General features: G+C 42.8%; 9 protein-coding genes across 9 annotated transcripts; 5 read left to right on the top strand and 4 right to left on the bottom strand.

Annotated features, from left to right (window-relative positions):
* The first annotated feature begins 155 nt into the window (after nt 1-155).
* Nucleotides 156-1,643, top strand: V2V93DRAFT_365421 (ADP-ribosylation factor family-domain-containing protein). The gene is made up of 6 exons (XM_066909069.1): nt 156-368; nt 473-576; nt 661-700; nt 766-1,111; nt 1,167-1,218; nt 1,278-1,643. The coding sequence occupies exons 1-6, from the start codon at nt 350-352 to the stop codon at nt 1,284-1,286; spliced, it is 570 nt and encodes a 189-aa protein (XP_066767393.1). The 5' UTR covers nt 156-349; the 3' UTR covers nt 1,287-1,643.
* Nucleotides 1,398-3,047, bottom strand: V2V93DRAFT_332491 (BCS1 N terminal-domain-containing protein). The gene is made up of 2 exons (XM_066907676.1): nt 2,862-3,047; nt 1,398-2,788 (listed from the first exon to the last, which is right to left on the bottom strand). The coding sequence occupies exons 1-2, from the start codon at nt 2,994-2,996 to the stop codon at nt 1,523-1,525; spliced, it is 1,401 nt and encodes a 466-aa protein (XP_066767392.1). The 5' UTR covers nt 2,997-3,047; the 3' UTR covers nt 1,398-1,522.
* A 129-nt stretch (nt 3,048-3,176) lies between these two features.
* Nucleotides 3,177-5,000, top strand: V2V93DRAFT_365414 (eukaryotic and archaeal DNA primase, large subunit-domain-containing protein). The gene is made up of 3 exons (XM_066909068.1): nt 3,177-3,447; nt 3,503-3,704; nt 3,768-5,000. The coding sequence occupies exons 1-3, from the start codon at nt 3,285-3,287 to the stop codon at nt 4,906-4,908; spliced, it is 1,506 nt and encodes a 501-aa protein (XP_066767391.1). The 5' UTR covers nt 3,177-3,284; the 3' UTR covers nt 4,909-5,000.
* Nucleotides 5,001-5,027: 27 nt separating this feature from the next.
* Nucleotides 5,028-6,494, bottom strand: V2V93DRAFT_153667 (uncharacterized protein). The gene has a single exon (XM_066906878.1). It carries the CDS (start codon nt 6,261-6,263, stop codon nt 5,148-5,150), a length of 1,116 nt encoding a protein of 371 aa, XP_066767390.1. The 5' UTR covers nt 6,264-6,494; the 3' UTR covers nt 5,028-5,147.
* Nucleotides 6,495-6,726: 232 nt separating this feature from the next.
* On the bottom strand, nt 6,727-8,513 carry V2V93DRAFT_321769 (kinase-like domain-containing protein; the record flags this gene model as incomplete). The annotated part of the gene is made up of 6 exons (XM_066907375.1): nt 6,727-6,973; nt 7,027-7,463; nt 7,521-7,681; nt 7,738-7,834; nt 7,898-7,979; nt 8,038-8,513. 6 exons carry the CDS (start codon nt 8,511-8,513, stop codon nt 6,727-6,729), a joined length of 1,500 nt encoding a protein of 499 aa, XP_066767389.1.
* A 328-nt stretch (nt 8,514-8,841) lies between these two features.
* V2V93DRAFT_365406 (uncharacterized protein) lies at nt 8,842-9,959 on the top strand. The gene is made up of 2 exons (XM_066909067.1): nt 8,842-9,176; nt 9,229-9,959. Exons 1-2 carry the CDS (start codon nt 9,105-9,107, stop codon nt 9,538-9,540), a joined length of 384 nt encoding a protein of 127 aa, XP_066767388.1. The 5' UTR covers nt 8,842-9,104; the 3' UTR covers nt 9,541-9,959.
* On the bottom strand, nt 9,759-10,736 carry V2V93DRAFT_365405 (uncharacterized protein). The gene is made up of 2 exons (XM_066909066.1): nt 10,368-10,736; nt 9,759-10,309 (listed from the first exon to the last, which is right to left on the bottom strand). Exons 1-2 carry the CDS (start codon nt 10,637-10,639, stop codon nt 10,108-10,110), a joined length of 474 nt encoding a protein of 157 aa, XP_066767387.1. The 5' UTR covers nt 10,640-10,736; the 3' UTR covers nt 9,759-10,107.
* A 102-nt stretch (nt 10,737-10,838) lies between these two features.
* Nucleotides 10,839-13,937, top strand: V2V93DRAFT_154310 (uncharacterized protein). The gene is made up of 9 exons (XM_066906879.1): nt 10,839-11,062; nt 11,130-11,273; nt 11,331-11,474; nt 11,522-11,663; nt 11,717-11,905; nt 11,963-12,081; nt 12,143-12,309; nt 12,363-12,979; nt 13,046-13,937. Exons 1-9 carry the CDS (start codon nt 10,967-10,969, stop codon nt 13,759-13,761), a joined length of 2,334 nt encoding a protein of 777 aa, XP_066767386.1. The 5' UTR covers nt 10,839-10,966; the 3' UTR covers nt 13,762-13,937.
* Nucleotides 13,938-14,113: 176 nt separating this feature from the next.
* Nucleotides 14,114-15,164, top strand: V2V93DRAFT_378611 (Alpha/Beta hydrolase protein; the record flags this gene model as incomplete). Its single annotated transcript, XM_066911967.1, has 5 exons — nt 14,114-14,252; nt 14,326-14,331; nt 14,390-14,470; nt 14,534-14,955; nt 15,009-15,164. The coding sequence occupies 5 exons, from the start codon at nt 14,114-14,116 to the stop codon at nt 15,162-15,164; spliced, it is 804 nt and encodes a 267-aa protein (XP_066767385.1).
* Between the last annotated feature and the right edge of the window lie 13 nt (nt 15,165-15,177).

The raw sequence follows: 15,177 nt of genomic DNA, 5'->3' as shown, positions 1-15,177 counted from the left end.
TTTCGCAGACTGAGTCGCAGGCAAAATCTTTTAGGTGACACTGCGGGTCAACTGCTGAAATTAGACTTTAGCATATATATTGATTGAGTATGACGATTATGCAGAAGAGGACCCAGATGACGAAGGATCGCTCCTTCCATATATATCTATATTCTGATTGCTATCTCTCTGCTGTGAGAATCCGCTACAGGCTAAAATTAGGCGTATATCAGTTGAATTGAGTATGTTCTGTATCTGCTGTTGTTGATAGAGAAGCATGCGATTTGTCAGATGTATTCGTATCGCGAGTCCGTCCACAAGTACTAATATGTCAAATTGTTAAAACAGATCCACTACACTACATTTCATAATGTTTATTCTCAACTGGTGTATGTACTTCCTTGCGTTTATATTTGAATCTGATGCGGTTTTGTTCTCTGAGAGATAATGCTTGTTTGCTTATAAATTATGCTGACTTAACTCTTCACAATAGTCTACGACGTTCTCGCCTCCCTGGGTCTTCTTAACAAGCATGCAAAACTTCTCTTCTTGGGTCTGGATAACGCCGGAAAGACTACTCTACTGCATATGCTGAAGGTAAGGTTTCCTAAAGTCCACGCGGGAACTTATGCGTCAAATTCATACCGTTCAAGCGGAATTAAATCGCTAACTGCTGCACAGAATGATCGATTAGCTACTCTACAGCCTACTTTGCATCCCAGTAAGTTTATTATTTCCTGCTTGTGATTTTTGCTTGGTAAGTATTCTAACTCTCTTAATGAAAAGCATCCGAAGAGCTTGCCATTGGCAACTGTAAGTTCACGACATTCGACCTAGGCGGTCACCAACAGGCTCGCCGCCTGTGGAAAGACTACTTTCCTGAGGTTAACGGAATCGTCTTTTTGGTTGACTGTGCCGACGTTGATCGCTTCCCCGAAAGCAAGGCCGAGCTCGATGCCCTGCTTGCTATCGAGGAGCTCTCAAAGGTTCCCTTTTTGATTTTGGGAAACAAGATTGATGCTCCTGGTGCCGTCTCGGAGGATGAGTTACGGTTGTCTCTTGGGCTATACCAAACCACCGGAAAAGGAAAAGTACCTTTGGAAGGAATCCGACCGATCGAAGTCTTTATGTGGTATGTTTAACTGGAACGAGCTTGATCTCAGCGGTTCAACTAATGAATATTTTAGCTCCGTTGTCATGAGACAAGGATACGGAGAAGGTATTAGATGGCTTAGTCAGGTAAGCATTTCGATGATAGTTCTCTCAGCAACCAGCCAAAATGCTAACGATTGTCATAGTATGTCTAAATATATGTCTGCTCGTATCAGGTAAACTGAGTCCGCATATCATTTTAAAGTACGTACCCTAATAAACGACAAGGGGAAACGATTGTGCTTAATGCAATTTGTCGTCACGAGTAATGAGCTGTGTAAAGTTTAGAATACTATTTTTTTATTTCGGTAACGACTAGCCCGTCAATTTCGTATCACCAACGTATCGTTTCAACTACAAAATCTTCAACATAAATGCAGATTTGCTGTCCTCAGCTTTTTAGCAACGGAACCATTTCAATAGCTCTTTCAGGAGCAGCCTTATTATATACAAATAACCCCTGAAGCTGAGCTGTACTAATAGGAACATTCAAGTCCTTAACAGCTGCGATGAACCTCTCACATTCGTCTTCCGAACCCTCATAAAATCTCAAAAACATTCTCTTTATCTGATATGCCGTAGCATTGTCGATCAATTCACGAACATCTACGCGTCCAGGTCTAATCAAAGCAGGATCTAGTAACTCGGGATGATTTGTAGTCATGAAAATTAAACGCTCTTCTGATGATGCCACGCCATCAAGCGCATTCAGCAGACCAGAGAATGTCACGCCCGAAAGCTTGTATCCACTGTCATCAGTCTGCTCTCGCTTATTGAAAGCTGCATCAATATCTTCCAGCAGCAGAATACTTCGTTCTGGAATATGATTCATAAGATGATTGAGTCTATCGTCTGTCAGATTCTGCTCACTGAGGTTCAAAATGCAAATATTGTAATCCAATTCACCGGCCAAAGCCTGAATAAAACTACTTTTACCGCTTCCTGGAGGTCCAAATAAGAGATATCCTCTTCGATAAGGTATACCTCTGTCGTAATACCAGCTCCCGGAATGCAAAAAGTCCTTTACATCATTAAGTATCCGCTCTCCAACGCCCTCATCTAGTATAACACTCTCCAAAGATCGCTTTCTGCGTGGCTGTCCAAATGGACGCCATTCCGGGCCCCAAGAGGTATATATAACAGTTTTTCCTTCTTGTAAGCGTACTGCCATTGAATTGGCTTCGTGAAGAAGCTCTCTGAAAACCTCTCTATCCCGATATAATGTTGTAAGAGTTATGGTTTCAAAAGGAGTCCCGGATGTCAAATCCATCAACCTTGAGGATCTTTCTCGATTGACCTGTATGTAAGCGCCATTATAGCGAAGAATATGCTTCCCCGGTCCCGGGACGAGGCTAAAGTTGGTAGATACGCTGCCATTATCGTGCTGTTTGTATGTGGTTTGAACACTCAGATGGTGCGACGAAGTGTACAAATTCCGAAGTCTGAGAATCCGGCTCTTAATACCGGAACCACTAGGTATTGGATTTTGTAACGCAACTGACTCGCGAGCCATCCAATCAAGAAACCAAAGATATGATTTATCTTTTGACGGAATTTCTAAATCTACCAGCATCTGTCTGTACATAAATGTCGAACCTCGAGTTAGTAGTTGCCGACCAGTAGCTAATGCTACACCAAGACCCATCAACCCAAATCCCTGCTCAGATAATGTTAGACACAAATCGACTTTATTCATAAGGCAGCCTCATTGATAAAGCTGAGCGACGTACGGCAGTGAAATAAGGATTCGATTCAAGCATTCTCTGAATTAATCCAGGACTCGGCGCCGGCACGGAAGAAGCAGACGGAACCTCTATTGGCACTTCCTTTGCCAGCAAAGCTACAGGAATTTCCGGTGCCGACATCTTGTAGCCGTGTGTTTCTGCATAAAATTGCACGAATGTAGTAATTTCTCTATTATAACATCTAGAATTTGATTTGGCGAGTCGCGTCGGTCGCGCGTCTATGCAGTGTTTTGATGTTTATGCATAAATAAACTTTAAATCTATGAGAGCGAACGCGACACGCGTTGACAATCATCACCACGAACACTTCACACCTCTGCTGCTTTTTCCTTGAATGGAATTACATTTTAGTCGACTTTATTTACATTGGATCTGATATAGATCTACTCACTATTTCCAAGTGACATTATGTTTAGAACTCAGAAAAAACGCGCTTTAGAGCGAACCACCTTTGGGCAAGAGGTCGAACGCGAGCAGGCATATCCCGACCGCCTAAACATGTACCTCACTCCTCCGCTCTCTGAGATAACTATTGACCAGTTTGAAGAATGGGCTGTGGACAGACTTCGAGGTTAGTACTTGCAATGCTCTTTTTTTTTCTAGCGATTTTTAATATCAATCGACAGTGCTGGGAGAGATTGAATCATGCATGTTTCGAAACAGAAATATAAGACAAGTAGAGCAAAGTGTACGTCCACTACTAGAAAAGTATTTGCCTTTGTCGCCAAATTCCACGAACAGTCGGGGAAACAAAGATAATCAATTGGAGGAGGAACGAAAAAAGGATCATTACTCTCACTTTATATTGCGACTCGCGTTCTGTCGCAGGTATATATCCCATACTTGATTGACCTGTTTGCCTGTTTTACCAGATTCTAACTTACCCTTTAGTGAAGAGTTACGCCATAGATTTGTGAAAGCTGAATCACTGCTCTTTCGCTTGAGATATACAGCAGCAGACGCTGCAGAGCAGCAGACTCTATTGAGTAAACACGACTTTGGCTGGACGCCTGTTTCCGAAGACGAAAAGCAGACGTTGTTTGACAAATTTTCATTTGCGACTGAAACCTTGACGGCTCCGACAGACAAGATGATTGCAGCTGAAAACTATTTCAAAGTTCCATTTGAACGCGTCACGGAGCTCATTGAATCTCGACGTGTATATTTAAGCAAAGGAGTCGCTTATGTTCCTTCTTCACTGCAGCTATCGCTTGTCTTGACCGAATTTAGTGATAAGCTTGAACGAATGCTGGAAATAACCGCTAGAGCTCTACCGCGGCTGGATGAGGACGATCGTCTGGTTCCTATTCTCAATCATCTATCCAAAGGATTTGTTGCTTCAGAGTATAATCCCGACATCAATAGTGGAGTTCTAGGAGGTGGAGTTACGGCCGCGCAAGTTGACTCGCTGGTAGAACACATGCCGCTATGTATGCGTACAATGCATCAAGCTCTGCGACGAGATCATCATCTACGTTACCATGGCAGACAGCAGTACGGTTTATTCTTGAAAGGAATTGGACTTTCTGTTGAAGAAGCCTTGATTTTTTGGAGAAATAGTTTTTCCAATATGGTAGAGGATAAGTTTCAAAAGGAGTACCGCTATAATATAAGACATAATTACGGTCTAGAAGGAAGTCGGAAGAATTACAAACCACTGGGATGTCAACAAATTTTAAGTGATGCGGCACCGGGTCCTATTGATCATCACGGATGTCCTTATAGATATTTTTCGGAGGATAACCTGGTGGCCTCGTTGGAAGGAATGGGTGTTCGTGACGCAAGCACATTGCGTTCAGTGAAGGAAGATGTGAGAACAAAGCAATATCATGTAGCTTGCACGCGTGTCTTTGAGATAACACATAAGAGTTTACATGGAGTCAAGAGTTTAATTGGAACTGGGGTTGGTATGGAGAGTATTACCCATCCTAACTTGTATTTTGATCGAAGTATTCAAATGGCGAAAGAGGCACAGAAAATTGAACAGGCTAGTGATGACAATTCTGTGACAGCAGCCGCAGCTGTGGCTTGAATTTGATTGGTTTTAGAAGAAATATAATTGTTTCAAATTATTTCAAATTGTATATTAATTCTAATTTATTATTACAGTTATTACAAACATGCACGCACTTCCAAAGAGTTTGGATCTCCTGATCTTCTGATTACAAACAACTGAACTTTGAAGCTCTCACTATGCTATTTTGATTAAGATGGGTCTGATGACGAAGGATGACTGACTTGAAGACTGCTCTATATATTAATGCCATATAATCAAAGCTGATATTCACGCATATCAATATAGGACGATCTGCGTCCCAGTCTGCTTGCGTGAGTGACGCTATCGTTCTCGATATCAACGGGAACAATCGTCTCCTCATGGGTCTCAAAGGGCGAATCGTAATCTTCAGCTATGTCATCGGCACGGTCCGGGATATAGAGTCTCAGATCGACTCGGGTAAGGAGCCACATGACTTCTACACCAGCTTCAATCAAAGCAATGCAAATATACATGGTCACTCGGTGATCAAACCAGGGCTTCTCAGACTCCAGCTTGATCACAAAAGTCCCAGCGGTACGGATGCCAGTGGCAGTTGTCAGTAAAAGAGATGCAACGACTACCACAATGACCAAAACACTGCTTGGACGGCGTTCCTTAGGAGAGACTGTGTGCACTATCACGCGACCCTCAGAATCCTTCTTTGGCCCAATTTTGGTAGGAACAGAGTCAGTATTGACAAGATACCTACCGTGATATTGCTTTATCCAGTGAGCGTGGCGAGTAGGCCAGGACTCGTCTTTATTTAATCGTGGAATGGCAAAAGAAACCGCGACGATGACGGTGGGAGCAAACGCTGATACTGTAAACACAACCATGGCCACTTTGCGGAATACCACTACGCCATGCATAAAGGAAGTAGAGCTGGAATTGTAGTAGAGAGCTGAGAGGACGATTAGCGCAATCAGCATTGCAACTAGTATACAATAGGAGGCACACATTGCAATGTAAAAGATAGATCCTTTATAGGCCAGCGAAGGATGCCGAGCGGTGAAGATCCGCTGCGAGAAAATGATGTTCAAGATGAAGAGAATAATAACACCAGCTGAGAGTAAGACATTGGAGGCGACCCTGATTCCGAGATCATTTACGTTATGTGCGTAGAGGATGCGCATGATGAAGGTGACGATTCGCGCTATACAGAGACCAAAGAGCGGACCGCTGATGACGAACTTATGTCGCCTCTTGGAGTTTGCCCTGTGGAGGTATCTGTTGGCAATGGCGAGGAGACTGAAGGCCGCAATGGCTACAGCGCTTGCAGGCACATCATACTTTGGGACTGGGTAGTCTCCAAAGGTCGCGTACTGCTGCGAAGAGGAAACAGAAGACATGACAAAGATGATGGAGATGATAGAGAATGGGAAAGAGTAGAGGATCTCAGCAGCTTTATCATCTTCGTGAAATTGGTCATGGCACAGTATAATATACAATGAGCGCCCAACATCCGTCGCCTTTGTTTTTCGCAAGAGCGCCGCGTCATTCAGCTGCCAGTCGAAAAAAATCCCCGAGTCAAAAATTTCCTAATTCGATTAGTGCTTATTTGACGCGCGCGGGGCCGAGTCAGCATATTATGTAATCAATTGATTGTGATTATGTAATTCAAATGTTTTTGAATAAAGTGCATTACAGTGCTCGCTAGTAGATCGTCGACCAATATAAACGTTCGCGCACACACTCGGTATAGATAACGACGAATATCGTCGTATTATGATTGTGGCTTGGATAAATTCAACTTTTGCAGTTACTAAATTCAGTTCGTGGAGTCCCATCGTGTTAAACGCATATCCAGATTTATTATTGACCTTGATTCCATCTCTGCTGCCGACCCCGGCTATTGGGCTCATATCGAATCGCACGCTGTTCACGTAGTTTACGCGCATCGTACTCGTGAGAGCTGACGTACGACGGAAGCTCGTGTGGTGCGGCTGGAAGGGGTTTAGTCGTGAAGAATGAGTGAGATATAGCGTTGACAGCCGTAATGCGCTTGCGTGGATCCAACGTAAGCATGTCAGCCAATAGTGCCACCCCCACCGCGCCAATTCTGATAAATGGAATTAGCTCGAAGTTGAAATATTTAACAAAAAAAAAACACACTCATTGAAATCGGATTCCAGCCGGCGAGGAAACTGTGGAAATCTCAAACCACCGGCATCAGGAAGCTTGTCCCATCCGGGCATGGCCTCTTGCGTCGGACTCCCGCAAAGCATGAAAATCTTCTGCAGTTGGTCCATATCTGAAGTTCCAGCCAGTATGGGCTTATGACGATACATTTCACCAAATATACAGCCAACTCCCCACATATCAATTGCTGCCGTGTATTTTCGCTCGCCTAGAAGTAGCTCCGGAGGCCGATACCATCGCGTCACGACACAGTTTGTATATTCCCGGCGTGCAGGACCTGCCCCTTCGTCCCCAAATTTTGGTGGCTCCTCCTCGAATTTTCGTGCTAGTCCAAAATCAGCAATCTTCAGTATTCCTTCGTTGTCGATCAAAAGATTAGCGGCTTTCATGTCTCGGTGCAAAATTTGGTTCTGCGTGATATCTATTAGTACGACTTGCTTGAAATATGCTAGTGAGTGACTCATTACATCATGTAAATATTTAGTACCCGCCAGTAGCTGCAGCATATAGCATTTGATCTGTGCAATGCTAAACGACACAGATGGATTCTCCAGCAAGCCGGCCAAGTCATGGTCCATATACGGCGTTACCATGTAAATCTGTCCCCTCTTTTTAGTATTTTTGTCCCCTAAGGAAAAAAAAATTAGCACAACTCTTTGCATCTACAAGAGAATCCTTCCATACAAACTGCTCTTTCAATTGTCATTTCCAGTAGCGGAATCACATTCTTATGAGACAGCTCTTTCAAAATTCTAATTTCTCGCAGTGCCGTGATAGGAAACTATTGTAATATCAGCACAATAGTCTGAGGAATTGAAAAATACTCTGATTTCGAAGTACTCACTCCTTCCTTCTCGTTATGCATAAGAATTTTTTTAAGTGCCACCAATCGACCAGTACGCTTATGTCTAGCTTTGTATACCTCACTGATAGCTAGCGTCAGTTCCATTGGTTAAATAGTCGATATAGCACTAGCAAACATACCCAAAAGTTCCCTCGCCAAGTTTTCCCAGCTCGTCATATTCTACTTTTGCAAACGAGCATCCATAAAAATGATGTTTGATAGGGATCGAGCTTGGTAGTGCCTTGGGAGTAGAAGAACCAGAAGCTATAACAACCTGCGAAAGCTTTACTCGATCTTGTTCGAGCTGAGCAGGAGAAGACGGTGTGCTCGCAGAGCCATGTTGACCATCGCTTCCCTTGATGTGAAATACTCGTCTGCCATCTGATCTGCTAGACGGAGCCGCTGGGCTCTCAACAATCTCGCCCTCTTCTGTCGTATTATCTTTTTGAGACTCATAATCACCGCTATCCCAGTCCTCTGTGCTGCCGCGCTTTATAGAAGCATGTAAACTATTGTTAAGTTTCCTTCGGATTGTTGGAGGACTTGTCGAGTGAGCAATGATTGAAGACGGAGGCAGTGGGGAGCTTGCAGTTTCTGCTGGACGCTTTGCAGTCATCTTGAACGCGTAAAAAGTTTTTCGTAAGCGTTGTGACTGGTAATCAGATGCCAGATATCATTAATATGCAAGGAATGAGATAACAGAGAATCTGTCCGAAAAAAAAGTGGTGTACCTGTTACTGCTCTGACAAATCAAGCTATCAGTAAAGACTTATTGAACAATTCAAAAGTATATTTCAATCCCAATGTACAATGCTAGCCTCCGGATTTCCGACGCCTTATTCGTTGTCGACGGAGTGACAGAACCTAGCGTTTAAGATTGGTGACCTTGACAACAGCGGCAGCTCACTCCTCAAATTAGTAATTTCAATCAAAACCTTGCTGAAATTTTGCTGAGTTCTTTTTGCTATTTTGTAATACAAATGCAGTTCTGTTGTTGCAGTTACAACTGCATTTGGTACATATAAAAGTGAACTCGGCAGTCTGATCTGCTGCTAACTGAAAGCCGAGCCGCAGACTTTCGGGAAATAGACTGACGTGACTTTCTCTTTTATCCACTCTGGTTAATTACAAACTCATCCTCATACTTTTTACTACTGCCATTGTCTAGACGTCCCACAATTTCGATATCCAAGCGAATGATTTGATCATGTCATTTGCAAATCGTATTCGCGCAACATTCAACCGCTCCTTTCAGGGAGGCAATTTAGAGCTTTATCGAGTGAGTATTCTTTCCATGCTTCACCAATTGCACTGCTAACGAATTGAATTAGTTTGGACTTTATTTACTTTTTCCCATCGGATTTATGTATTATTTTGGAATAGGTCTTGAAGAAGATATTGAAAGAGCATACCAAGCACATATCCAGCATGAACATAAACAACGAGAGAACGAAAGAGTAGTCGAAGTTAAATCACAACAGTTAGAAAAACAGATGGAAAGGCTTAGGCAGATTGCTTTGGACAAATTAACCGATTCTCCAAGTTATTCGATAAAAATTCCTGAGATTCCGCTCCCACGGGCTGCAAGTGATAGTTCTAGTTCCACATTTGAGACTGCAGCGCAAGACGACGGACAGCAGTGAGAGCTTTCAGATTATTCGTCTCCCCTGTTTCTTCAAAAACTGCTCAACTGATTTTGATAATTCATTAGCCTTGACGGATGGAGTAGCGGAGGGGATTTTTCTTTTCTTTTTTTTTCTTTTCTCTTTATTTATTTATTTATTTATTTTGTTTTATTTTGTTTTATTTTGTTTTGAATTTCTCTTTATTCGGCGTTCACTACCATTCTCTAATTTCAATACGACAATCTCGTGAATCGACAGTGCATAGCCGGAATCAAATTATGTCAATTATGTCTTGCTGCAGAAAAATGAAACCATATTGGCTTTATCATATTTGCAGATATGGCACCGCTCTAGATCTCAATTGTATATATCGATGAATTCGAATCTGGCTATACTTTACCTTTTTCTTGTATATATTGAATCAAATACTTTTACAACAAAAACTATCAAGACGCCTTATTTTCCATAATAATATACACGACTGTCCTACGATACTTAACTAGAAACCAACAAAAATAAAATCTACCAACATAAGCCAATACAATACAAACAACCAGAATATCACCGTCTCGTTATTATCAGAGTTTAATCATACACAACCGATCGCCGAGATCGAGAGGGATCCTCTCTGGCTGTATCTCTACTGTATCTGTTGCTTCCACCATCTCTATCGGGACGAGGCCGCACATCGCGGGAATTTTGTCGCGAGTCGGATGGTCGTTTCTTTGGATCGAGAAGACTTTTCCTCAAGTTTTCTACCCTCTTTTCGATTTCTTCATCATCAACTCTGAATAATGGTAATTAGAGTCTTGAAACACAAAACATAAAATATCACAACAGCATACTCATCGTCTTCCAGCTGGATGCGTAATTCCATGCACTTAACCTCTATCTCCCGAGCAGCATCATGGTCCACAATTTCCTTGGCCGATTTTCGCCGTTTAGCGTCTCTTCTGATTTCCAGATCATCTTTTGTGCCGTACTCTGAGTCTTCGTAACGTCGAAATTGACGCTCTCTGTTGGGGTCTCTTGGTCGGACGTTTGCCTTGTTGGCTTGGATGAATCCATTAGTGCCGCTTCCCCGCGCTGTCGATAAGCCGATGTTGTTGTAAGACATTTTATATAGCAGACACTTTACTACACCAAGATGAGTATAAGAGACAATCACAAATCAGTGAATTAGAAAGCTGATAATTCGAAATCAGTAACAGCGGCCAAAAAGAAATAAGGCCATCGCCTTGAGAGAATAATTCCTGGATGCAAACATCAGTAATTACTAAGGGGTTTGTGTATATATAACTGCAACGTCATAAACTAGTAGATCTACAAATTTCAACTATCTATCATAGTGGTCAGCTTCATAGAAAATCCGATCCCGAGCAACCTATAGACAATTTCATATCAGGAAATTGTTCCCTATCACATTCTGTCTTTTTCTTCAACAATGAACTGCGCCCACCTTGAAAGTCTTAGTCTACGACCGCCGACCGCATCCCAGCAAGTTTACAAGGATGATTGCACTCAGTGCTTTGACAGCACGGTACGAGATTGATTGCTAGAGTATCCAAAAGATAGTACAACTGCTTATTATTGGTCTGCTACTATAGGAAGCGCCTTCTGGGCTGGATGTGTGCCTGAGCTGCTTCAATGGTGGATGTACTTCTGAATTTCCGGGACATTCAAAGTTACACTATGCAATTACGCAGCACCCAATAGTTTTGAATATCAAACGCACCCGAAAGCCAATAAAGGTAGGGCTGCTGTTAATTTTGGCTGATTGTGTTAAGACTCGATTAACATATGTATAGCGTGATGACTCCCCTGCCAAGATCGCAAAACTAGCGATCCCAGCAGAGACCGACGAAGATCGCTATGATACAGTTACAGCGGTCAAATGTCTTGCTTGCAATGGACTAGAGCTTGATAAGCATAGCGACAAAGTGGGATCCAATGTCAGTGTTCTTTTGGATGCCCAATACGCTAACTGATATCATATTAGCTTGCCGATACAGTCAAAGGCGTAATGACTAGCCTTTCGTCAGACAAGCAATCTGAAGTAAAAGCTTGGGAGGAGGAAATTTCCCCCTGTGAGCATACTTTATGTTTAGAGCAGGCAGAGCCAAAGGTTCTTGCTGATCAAGGTGTGTCGTAGCGATTTTTAATAAATATACTAATTCTAATTGCTGTTCTTCAGAACTCGCCCATTGCTCCCAATGTGATCTCAAAGAGAATTTATGGTTGTGTTTACAGTGTGGTGCTTTGGGCTGCGGTCGCCAGCAGTTTGGTGGAGTGGGTGGAAATAGTCATGGACTGGCTCATTTCGATCAAACACAGCATCCAGTTTCTGTGAAGCTAGGCAGTATTACTCCTGATGGAACAGCTGGTATAAACACAATCTATATCATCAACTATTAGCTTGAATTGACCAAGATGACTTTAGATGTGTACTGCTATCTTTGCAACGAAGAAAGGCAAGATCCGAACCTTGCAGAGCATTTATGGCATTGGGGAATCAAAATATCGGAGCGACAAAAAGTAGAGAAGAGTTTAGTCGAATTGGTGAGTTTTGCTGAATTGATTTTCAAACGCTTCATGTCAATAACTAACGTGATATACCTAGCAACTTGAACAAAACTTAAAATGGGAATTTAGCATGACTGCGGAAAATGGCGAGGAGTTGAAGCCATTGTTTGGCCCCGGATTTACTGGTTTGAAAAATCTTGGTAACTCCTGCTATCTGGCGTCGGTTGTGCAATGTCTGTTCTCGTTGCCGTCATTTCAGAAAAGGTGAATCATATTTTATGACAGACATCGAAGACCTTATCTTAACAGCTTCTTAGATATTACAACCCAGATTGCGATATGCCGATATTGTCGGAGCCAGCAACAGATTTTGAGACTCAGCTCCGAAAAATTGCGTACGGATTACTATCAGGCAGATACTCTGTTCCATCCACTGACGACCATTTCCAAGCTGGTATTCGTCCTGCTACTTTCAAAGCTATGGTCGGCAAGAATCATGCTGAGTTCTCCACTATGCGCCAGCAAGATGCTTTTGAGTTCTTGTTGTACTTAGTGGAGACGATCAGCCGCGCGAATCGCAAGGAAGCAGAAAATGATCCTACAAAGTGCTTGGAGTTTATTTCCGAGCAGAGATTGGAATGTTTGGGTTGTCATAAGGTTAGTTACAAATCAGATAAGCAGAACAATATCTCTGTTTCAGTTCCTGTCCGTCGTCTCGACAAGCAATCTGCGGAAGATAAAGACGCGTTTGAAAGCGTGAACATGAGAGAATGCCTAGATATATATACACAGCCTGAGCGATTGGATTACACTTGTCAGTCATGTGGCAGCAGAGATGGAGCTCTCAAACGTACTGCATTCAAAACGTTTCCCGAGGTTCTGATTGTTAACGCCCGACGATTTGAAATCATCAACTGGGTTCCTACAAAATTAGGTGAGTCATCCCCAGAAGTATTGCGAGTTACTGATGATATGCTAACCTAAGTAATAATTTGTCTAGATGTTCCAGTGGTAGTTCGGGATGAGCCTTTTGACCTTGATCAGTACTTTTCTCAAGGAATACAAAAGGGAGAAGAGCTCTTGCCAGAAACGTCTGACAGCGCAGAAACCAAGTTTACTCCAAATGAAGGTATTATGTCTTTGTTAGAAGGTATGGGTTTTCCTGTTGCGCGATGCGAGAAAGCATTATATAATACCGGCAACGCGGATCCAGATTCTGCAATGAACTGGCTGTTTGCGCATATGGAAGACCCCGATATCGATGAGCCTCTCAAAATTGATTCCGGAAATGAGAGTGTGAATCCCTCGGAGGCCTCGCCAGAAGGGATTGCAATGCTCACTGATATGGGATTCACTGTTGCACAGGCCAAAAAAGCTCTTAAGGAAACTGGTGGCGATATGGAGCGTGCTGTGGAGTGGGTATTCAGTCATCCAGATGACGATGGAAGTGAGGACACTTCTGCTGCTCCCCTTGGATCGACAGATAGTGCTGGAGATGGTACTTTACCAGCCACTTATAGATTACACAGTATCATTTGTCATAAGGGTGGTAGCGTCCATGCTGGACATTATGTAGCTTTTGTTAAGAAAACTGTGGAGGACAATAAAAAAGAGCAATGGGTTTTATTCAATGACGAGAAAGTTGTTGAAGGTGGAGATGTGGATGAGATGAAGAAGTTTGCATATGTTTATTTTTTCGAGAGACAGAGAAGCTAGATCAGGTTTATGGGCAAAGAAAATGCGCTGCTTATATTTAGGTTGCGAGGCTAATGTAAAGCCAAGGCCTATATAAAGTGAATTGGAATACTGCAGAGGCAATATATTATAAGACTCAAATATTTCAATTATGATTGAACGAATATCGATGACCTGAGTTTTTGCGTGCAACCAAGAAACGACCGTAGAGGAGTTTGATATTTATTCCTAGTGATTGCATTTACTAGACCGGACCTAGCTCCGTGGGGCTTTATGTTAAATTGTATCGACTAATAAGTTTCTTAACGTCTACTTCAGCAATTGTCTCAACAACAAGGTCAATTGACTGACGTTGATTCTATTACACTAAACTATGCTGGTTCATGAATCCTATGTCGACCTGCCGACGTCGCTTGGCACTACCATGCGAGTCTTCACCTACACACCTTTCATTCCTGGCTACCCGAAAGCCAAATTTCCTGGTGTAGTCTGCTACTCCGAAATTTACCAAGGTGAGCTTTGACAAGATCAGATACTGTTTATTGTATAGCGCAATTAAGCTAATTTTGCCAAATTATCTTGCAGTTACTGGTACGCGCATGCCTTTACTTCGACAGGGCGGAAGTATCTCCACTAACAAGCAATATAGGACCCGTAGCTCGTCTCGCAAAGCAGATTGCCAGCCAAGGCTTCATTGTTGCCGCTCCATCAGTCTATCACAATTTTGTTGGTAGGTTCTAAGTTTAATGTATAATATGCGGCCATTGCTGATCAAGCCGATCGTTAATTCTAGGTCCCGAGCCACTTGCCTACGACACAGCTGGCACCGACGATGGCAATCGTTACAAAGTGGAAAAGCCGGTTGAGTCATACGATGAAGATGCAAAGCTTACAATTGATTATCTTTGCGGTCTTCCAATTTGCACTGGTCGCATCGGTTCAACAGGAATGTGTCTAGGTGGTCACCTTGCCTTCCGCGCTGCCTTTGATAAACGTGTCAAGGCTACTGTTTGTTGGTTTGGGACAGATATTCACTCTGGCACTCTTGGCCCTGGAGATGATTCTCTGAAGCGCTCAAAGGATATCAAAGGTGAAGTTATTATGATCTTTGGCACGCGTGATCCCCATGTACCCCCCGAAGGACGAGCTTTGATTCGTGAAACACTGAATAAAGCTGAGGTCTTTTTCAGCTTATGGGAAGTCGCTGGAGCTCAGGTATGTAGTCCAATTTTGTTCTAGTACTTCTAGATCTAACAGTATTTACGAAGCACGCTTTCGTAAGAGATGAGAACTCCAGAGAGAGATACGACGCAGCTGTCACCCGAATCGGCATGACCATGCTCAATGAGCTTTTTAACCGTACTCTTAAGCTTGATCTTGGAGAGACCGACGGTCTAGAAGTTGAGATTGCTGATGTGTGTTAGTTCTCGCGTATAA

The sequence above is a fragment of the Kockiozyma suomiensis genome, assembly GCF_038497685.1.
Source record: "Kockiozyma suomiensis strain NRRL Y-17356 unplaced genomic scaffold V2V93scaffold_3, whole genome shotgun sequence".
Taxonomy (NCBI): domain Eukaryota; kingdom Fungi; phylum Ascomycota; class Lipomycetes; order Lipomycetales; family Lipomycetaceae; genus Kockiozyma; species Kockiozyma suomiensis.
The sequence above is the reverse complement of the archived record's forward strand: the minus strand, read 5'-3'. Positions and strand labels throughout refer to the sequence as shown.

What these genes read in the sequence shown, in the direction of transcription:
- V2V93DRAFT_365421 (XM_066909069.1), top strand. An exon ending in CTCTACTGCATATGCTGAAG is followed by an intron (nt 577 to 660) that starts GTAAGGTTTCCT and finishes ACTGCTGCACAG; the next exon opens with AATGATCGATTAGCTACTCT. An exon ending in ACAGCCTACTTTGCATCCCA is followed by an intron (nt 701 to 765) that starts GTAAGTTTATTA and finishes CTTAATGAAAAG; the next exon opens with CATCCGAAGAGCTTGCCATT.
- V2V93DRAFT_332491 (XM_066907676.1), bottom strand. Translation starts at nt 2,996, where the DNA reads ATGTCGGCACCGGAAATTCCTGTAGCTTTGCTGGCAAAGGAAGTGCCA. An exon ending in CGAATCCTTATTTCACTGCC is followed by an intron (nt 2,789 to 2,861) that starts GTACGTCGCTCA and finishes TTATCTGAGCAG; the next exon opens with GGATTTGGGTTGATGGGTCT.
- V2V93DRAFT_365414 (XM_066909068.1), top strand. Translation starts at nt 3,285, where the DNA reads ATGTTTAGAACTCAGAAAAAACGCGCTTTAGAGCGAACCACCTTTGGG. An exon ending in GGCTGTGGACAGACTTCGAG is followed by an intron (nt 3,448 to 3,502) that starts GTTAGTACTTGC and finishes ATCAATCGACAG; the next exon opens with TGCTGGGAGAGATTGAATCA. An exon ending in CGACTCGCGTTCTGTCGCAG is followed by an intron (nt 3,705 to 3,767) that starts GTATATATCCCA and finishes CTTACCCTTTAG; the next exon opens with TGAAGAGTTACGCCATAGAT.
- V2V93DRAFT_153667 (XM_066906878.1), bottom strand. Translation starts at nt 6,263, where the DNA reads ATGTCTTCTGTTTCCTCTTCGCAGCAGTACGCGACCTTTGGAGACTAC.
- V2V93DRAFT_365406 (XM_066909067.1), top strand. Translation starts at nt 9,105, where the DNA reads ATGTCATTTGCAAATCGTATTCGCGCAACATTCAACCGCTCCTTTCAG. An exon ending in GCAATTTAGAGCTTTATCGA is followed by an intron (nt 9,177 to 9,228) that starts GTGAGTATTCTT and finishes GAATTGAATTAG; the next exon opens with TTTGGACTTTATTTACTTTT.
- V2V93DRAFT_365405 (XM_066909066.1), bottom strand. Translation starts at nt 10,639, where the DNA reads ATGTCTTACAACAACATCGGCTTATCGACAGCGCGGGGAAGCGGCACT. An exon ending in ATCCAGCTGGAAGACGATGA is followed by an intron (nt 10,310 to 10,367) that starts GTATGCTGTTGT and finishes ACCATTATTCAG; the next exon opens with AGTTGATGATGAAGAAATCG.
- V2V93DRAFT_154310 (XM_066906879.1), top strand. Translation starts at nt 10,967, where the DNA reads ATGAACTGCGCCCACCTTGAAAGTCTTAGTCTACGACCGCCGACCGCA. An exon ending in AAAGGTTCTTGCTGATCAAG is followed by an intron (nt 11,664 to 11,716) that starts GTGTGTCGTAGC and finishes GCTGTTCTTCAG; the next exon opens with AACTCGCCCATTGCTCCCAA. An exon ending in CTGGGTTCCTACAAAATTAG is followed by an intron (nt 12,980 to 13,045) that starts GTGAGTCATCCC and finishes TAATTTGTCTAG; the next exon opens with ATGTTCCAGTGGTAGTTCGG.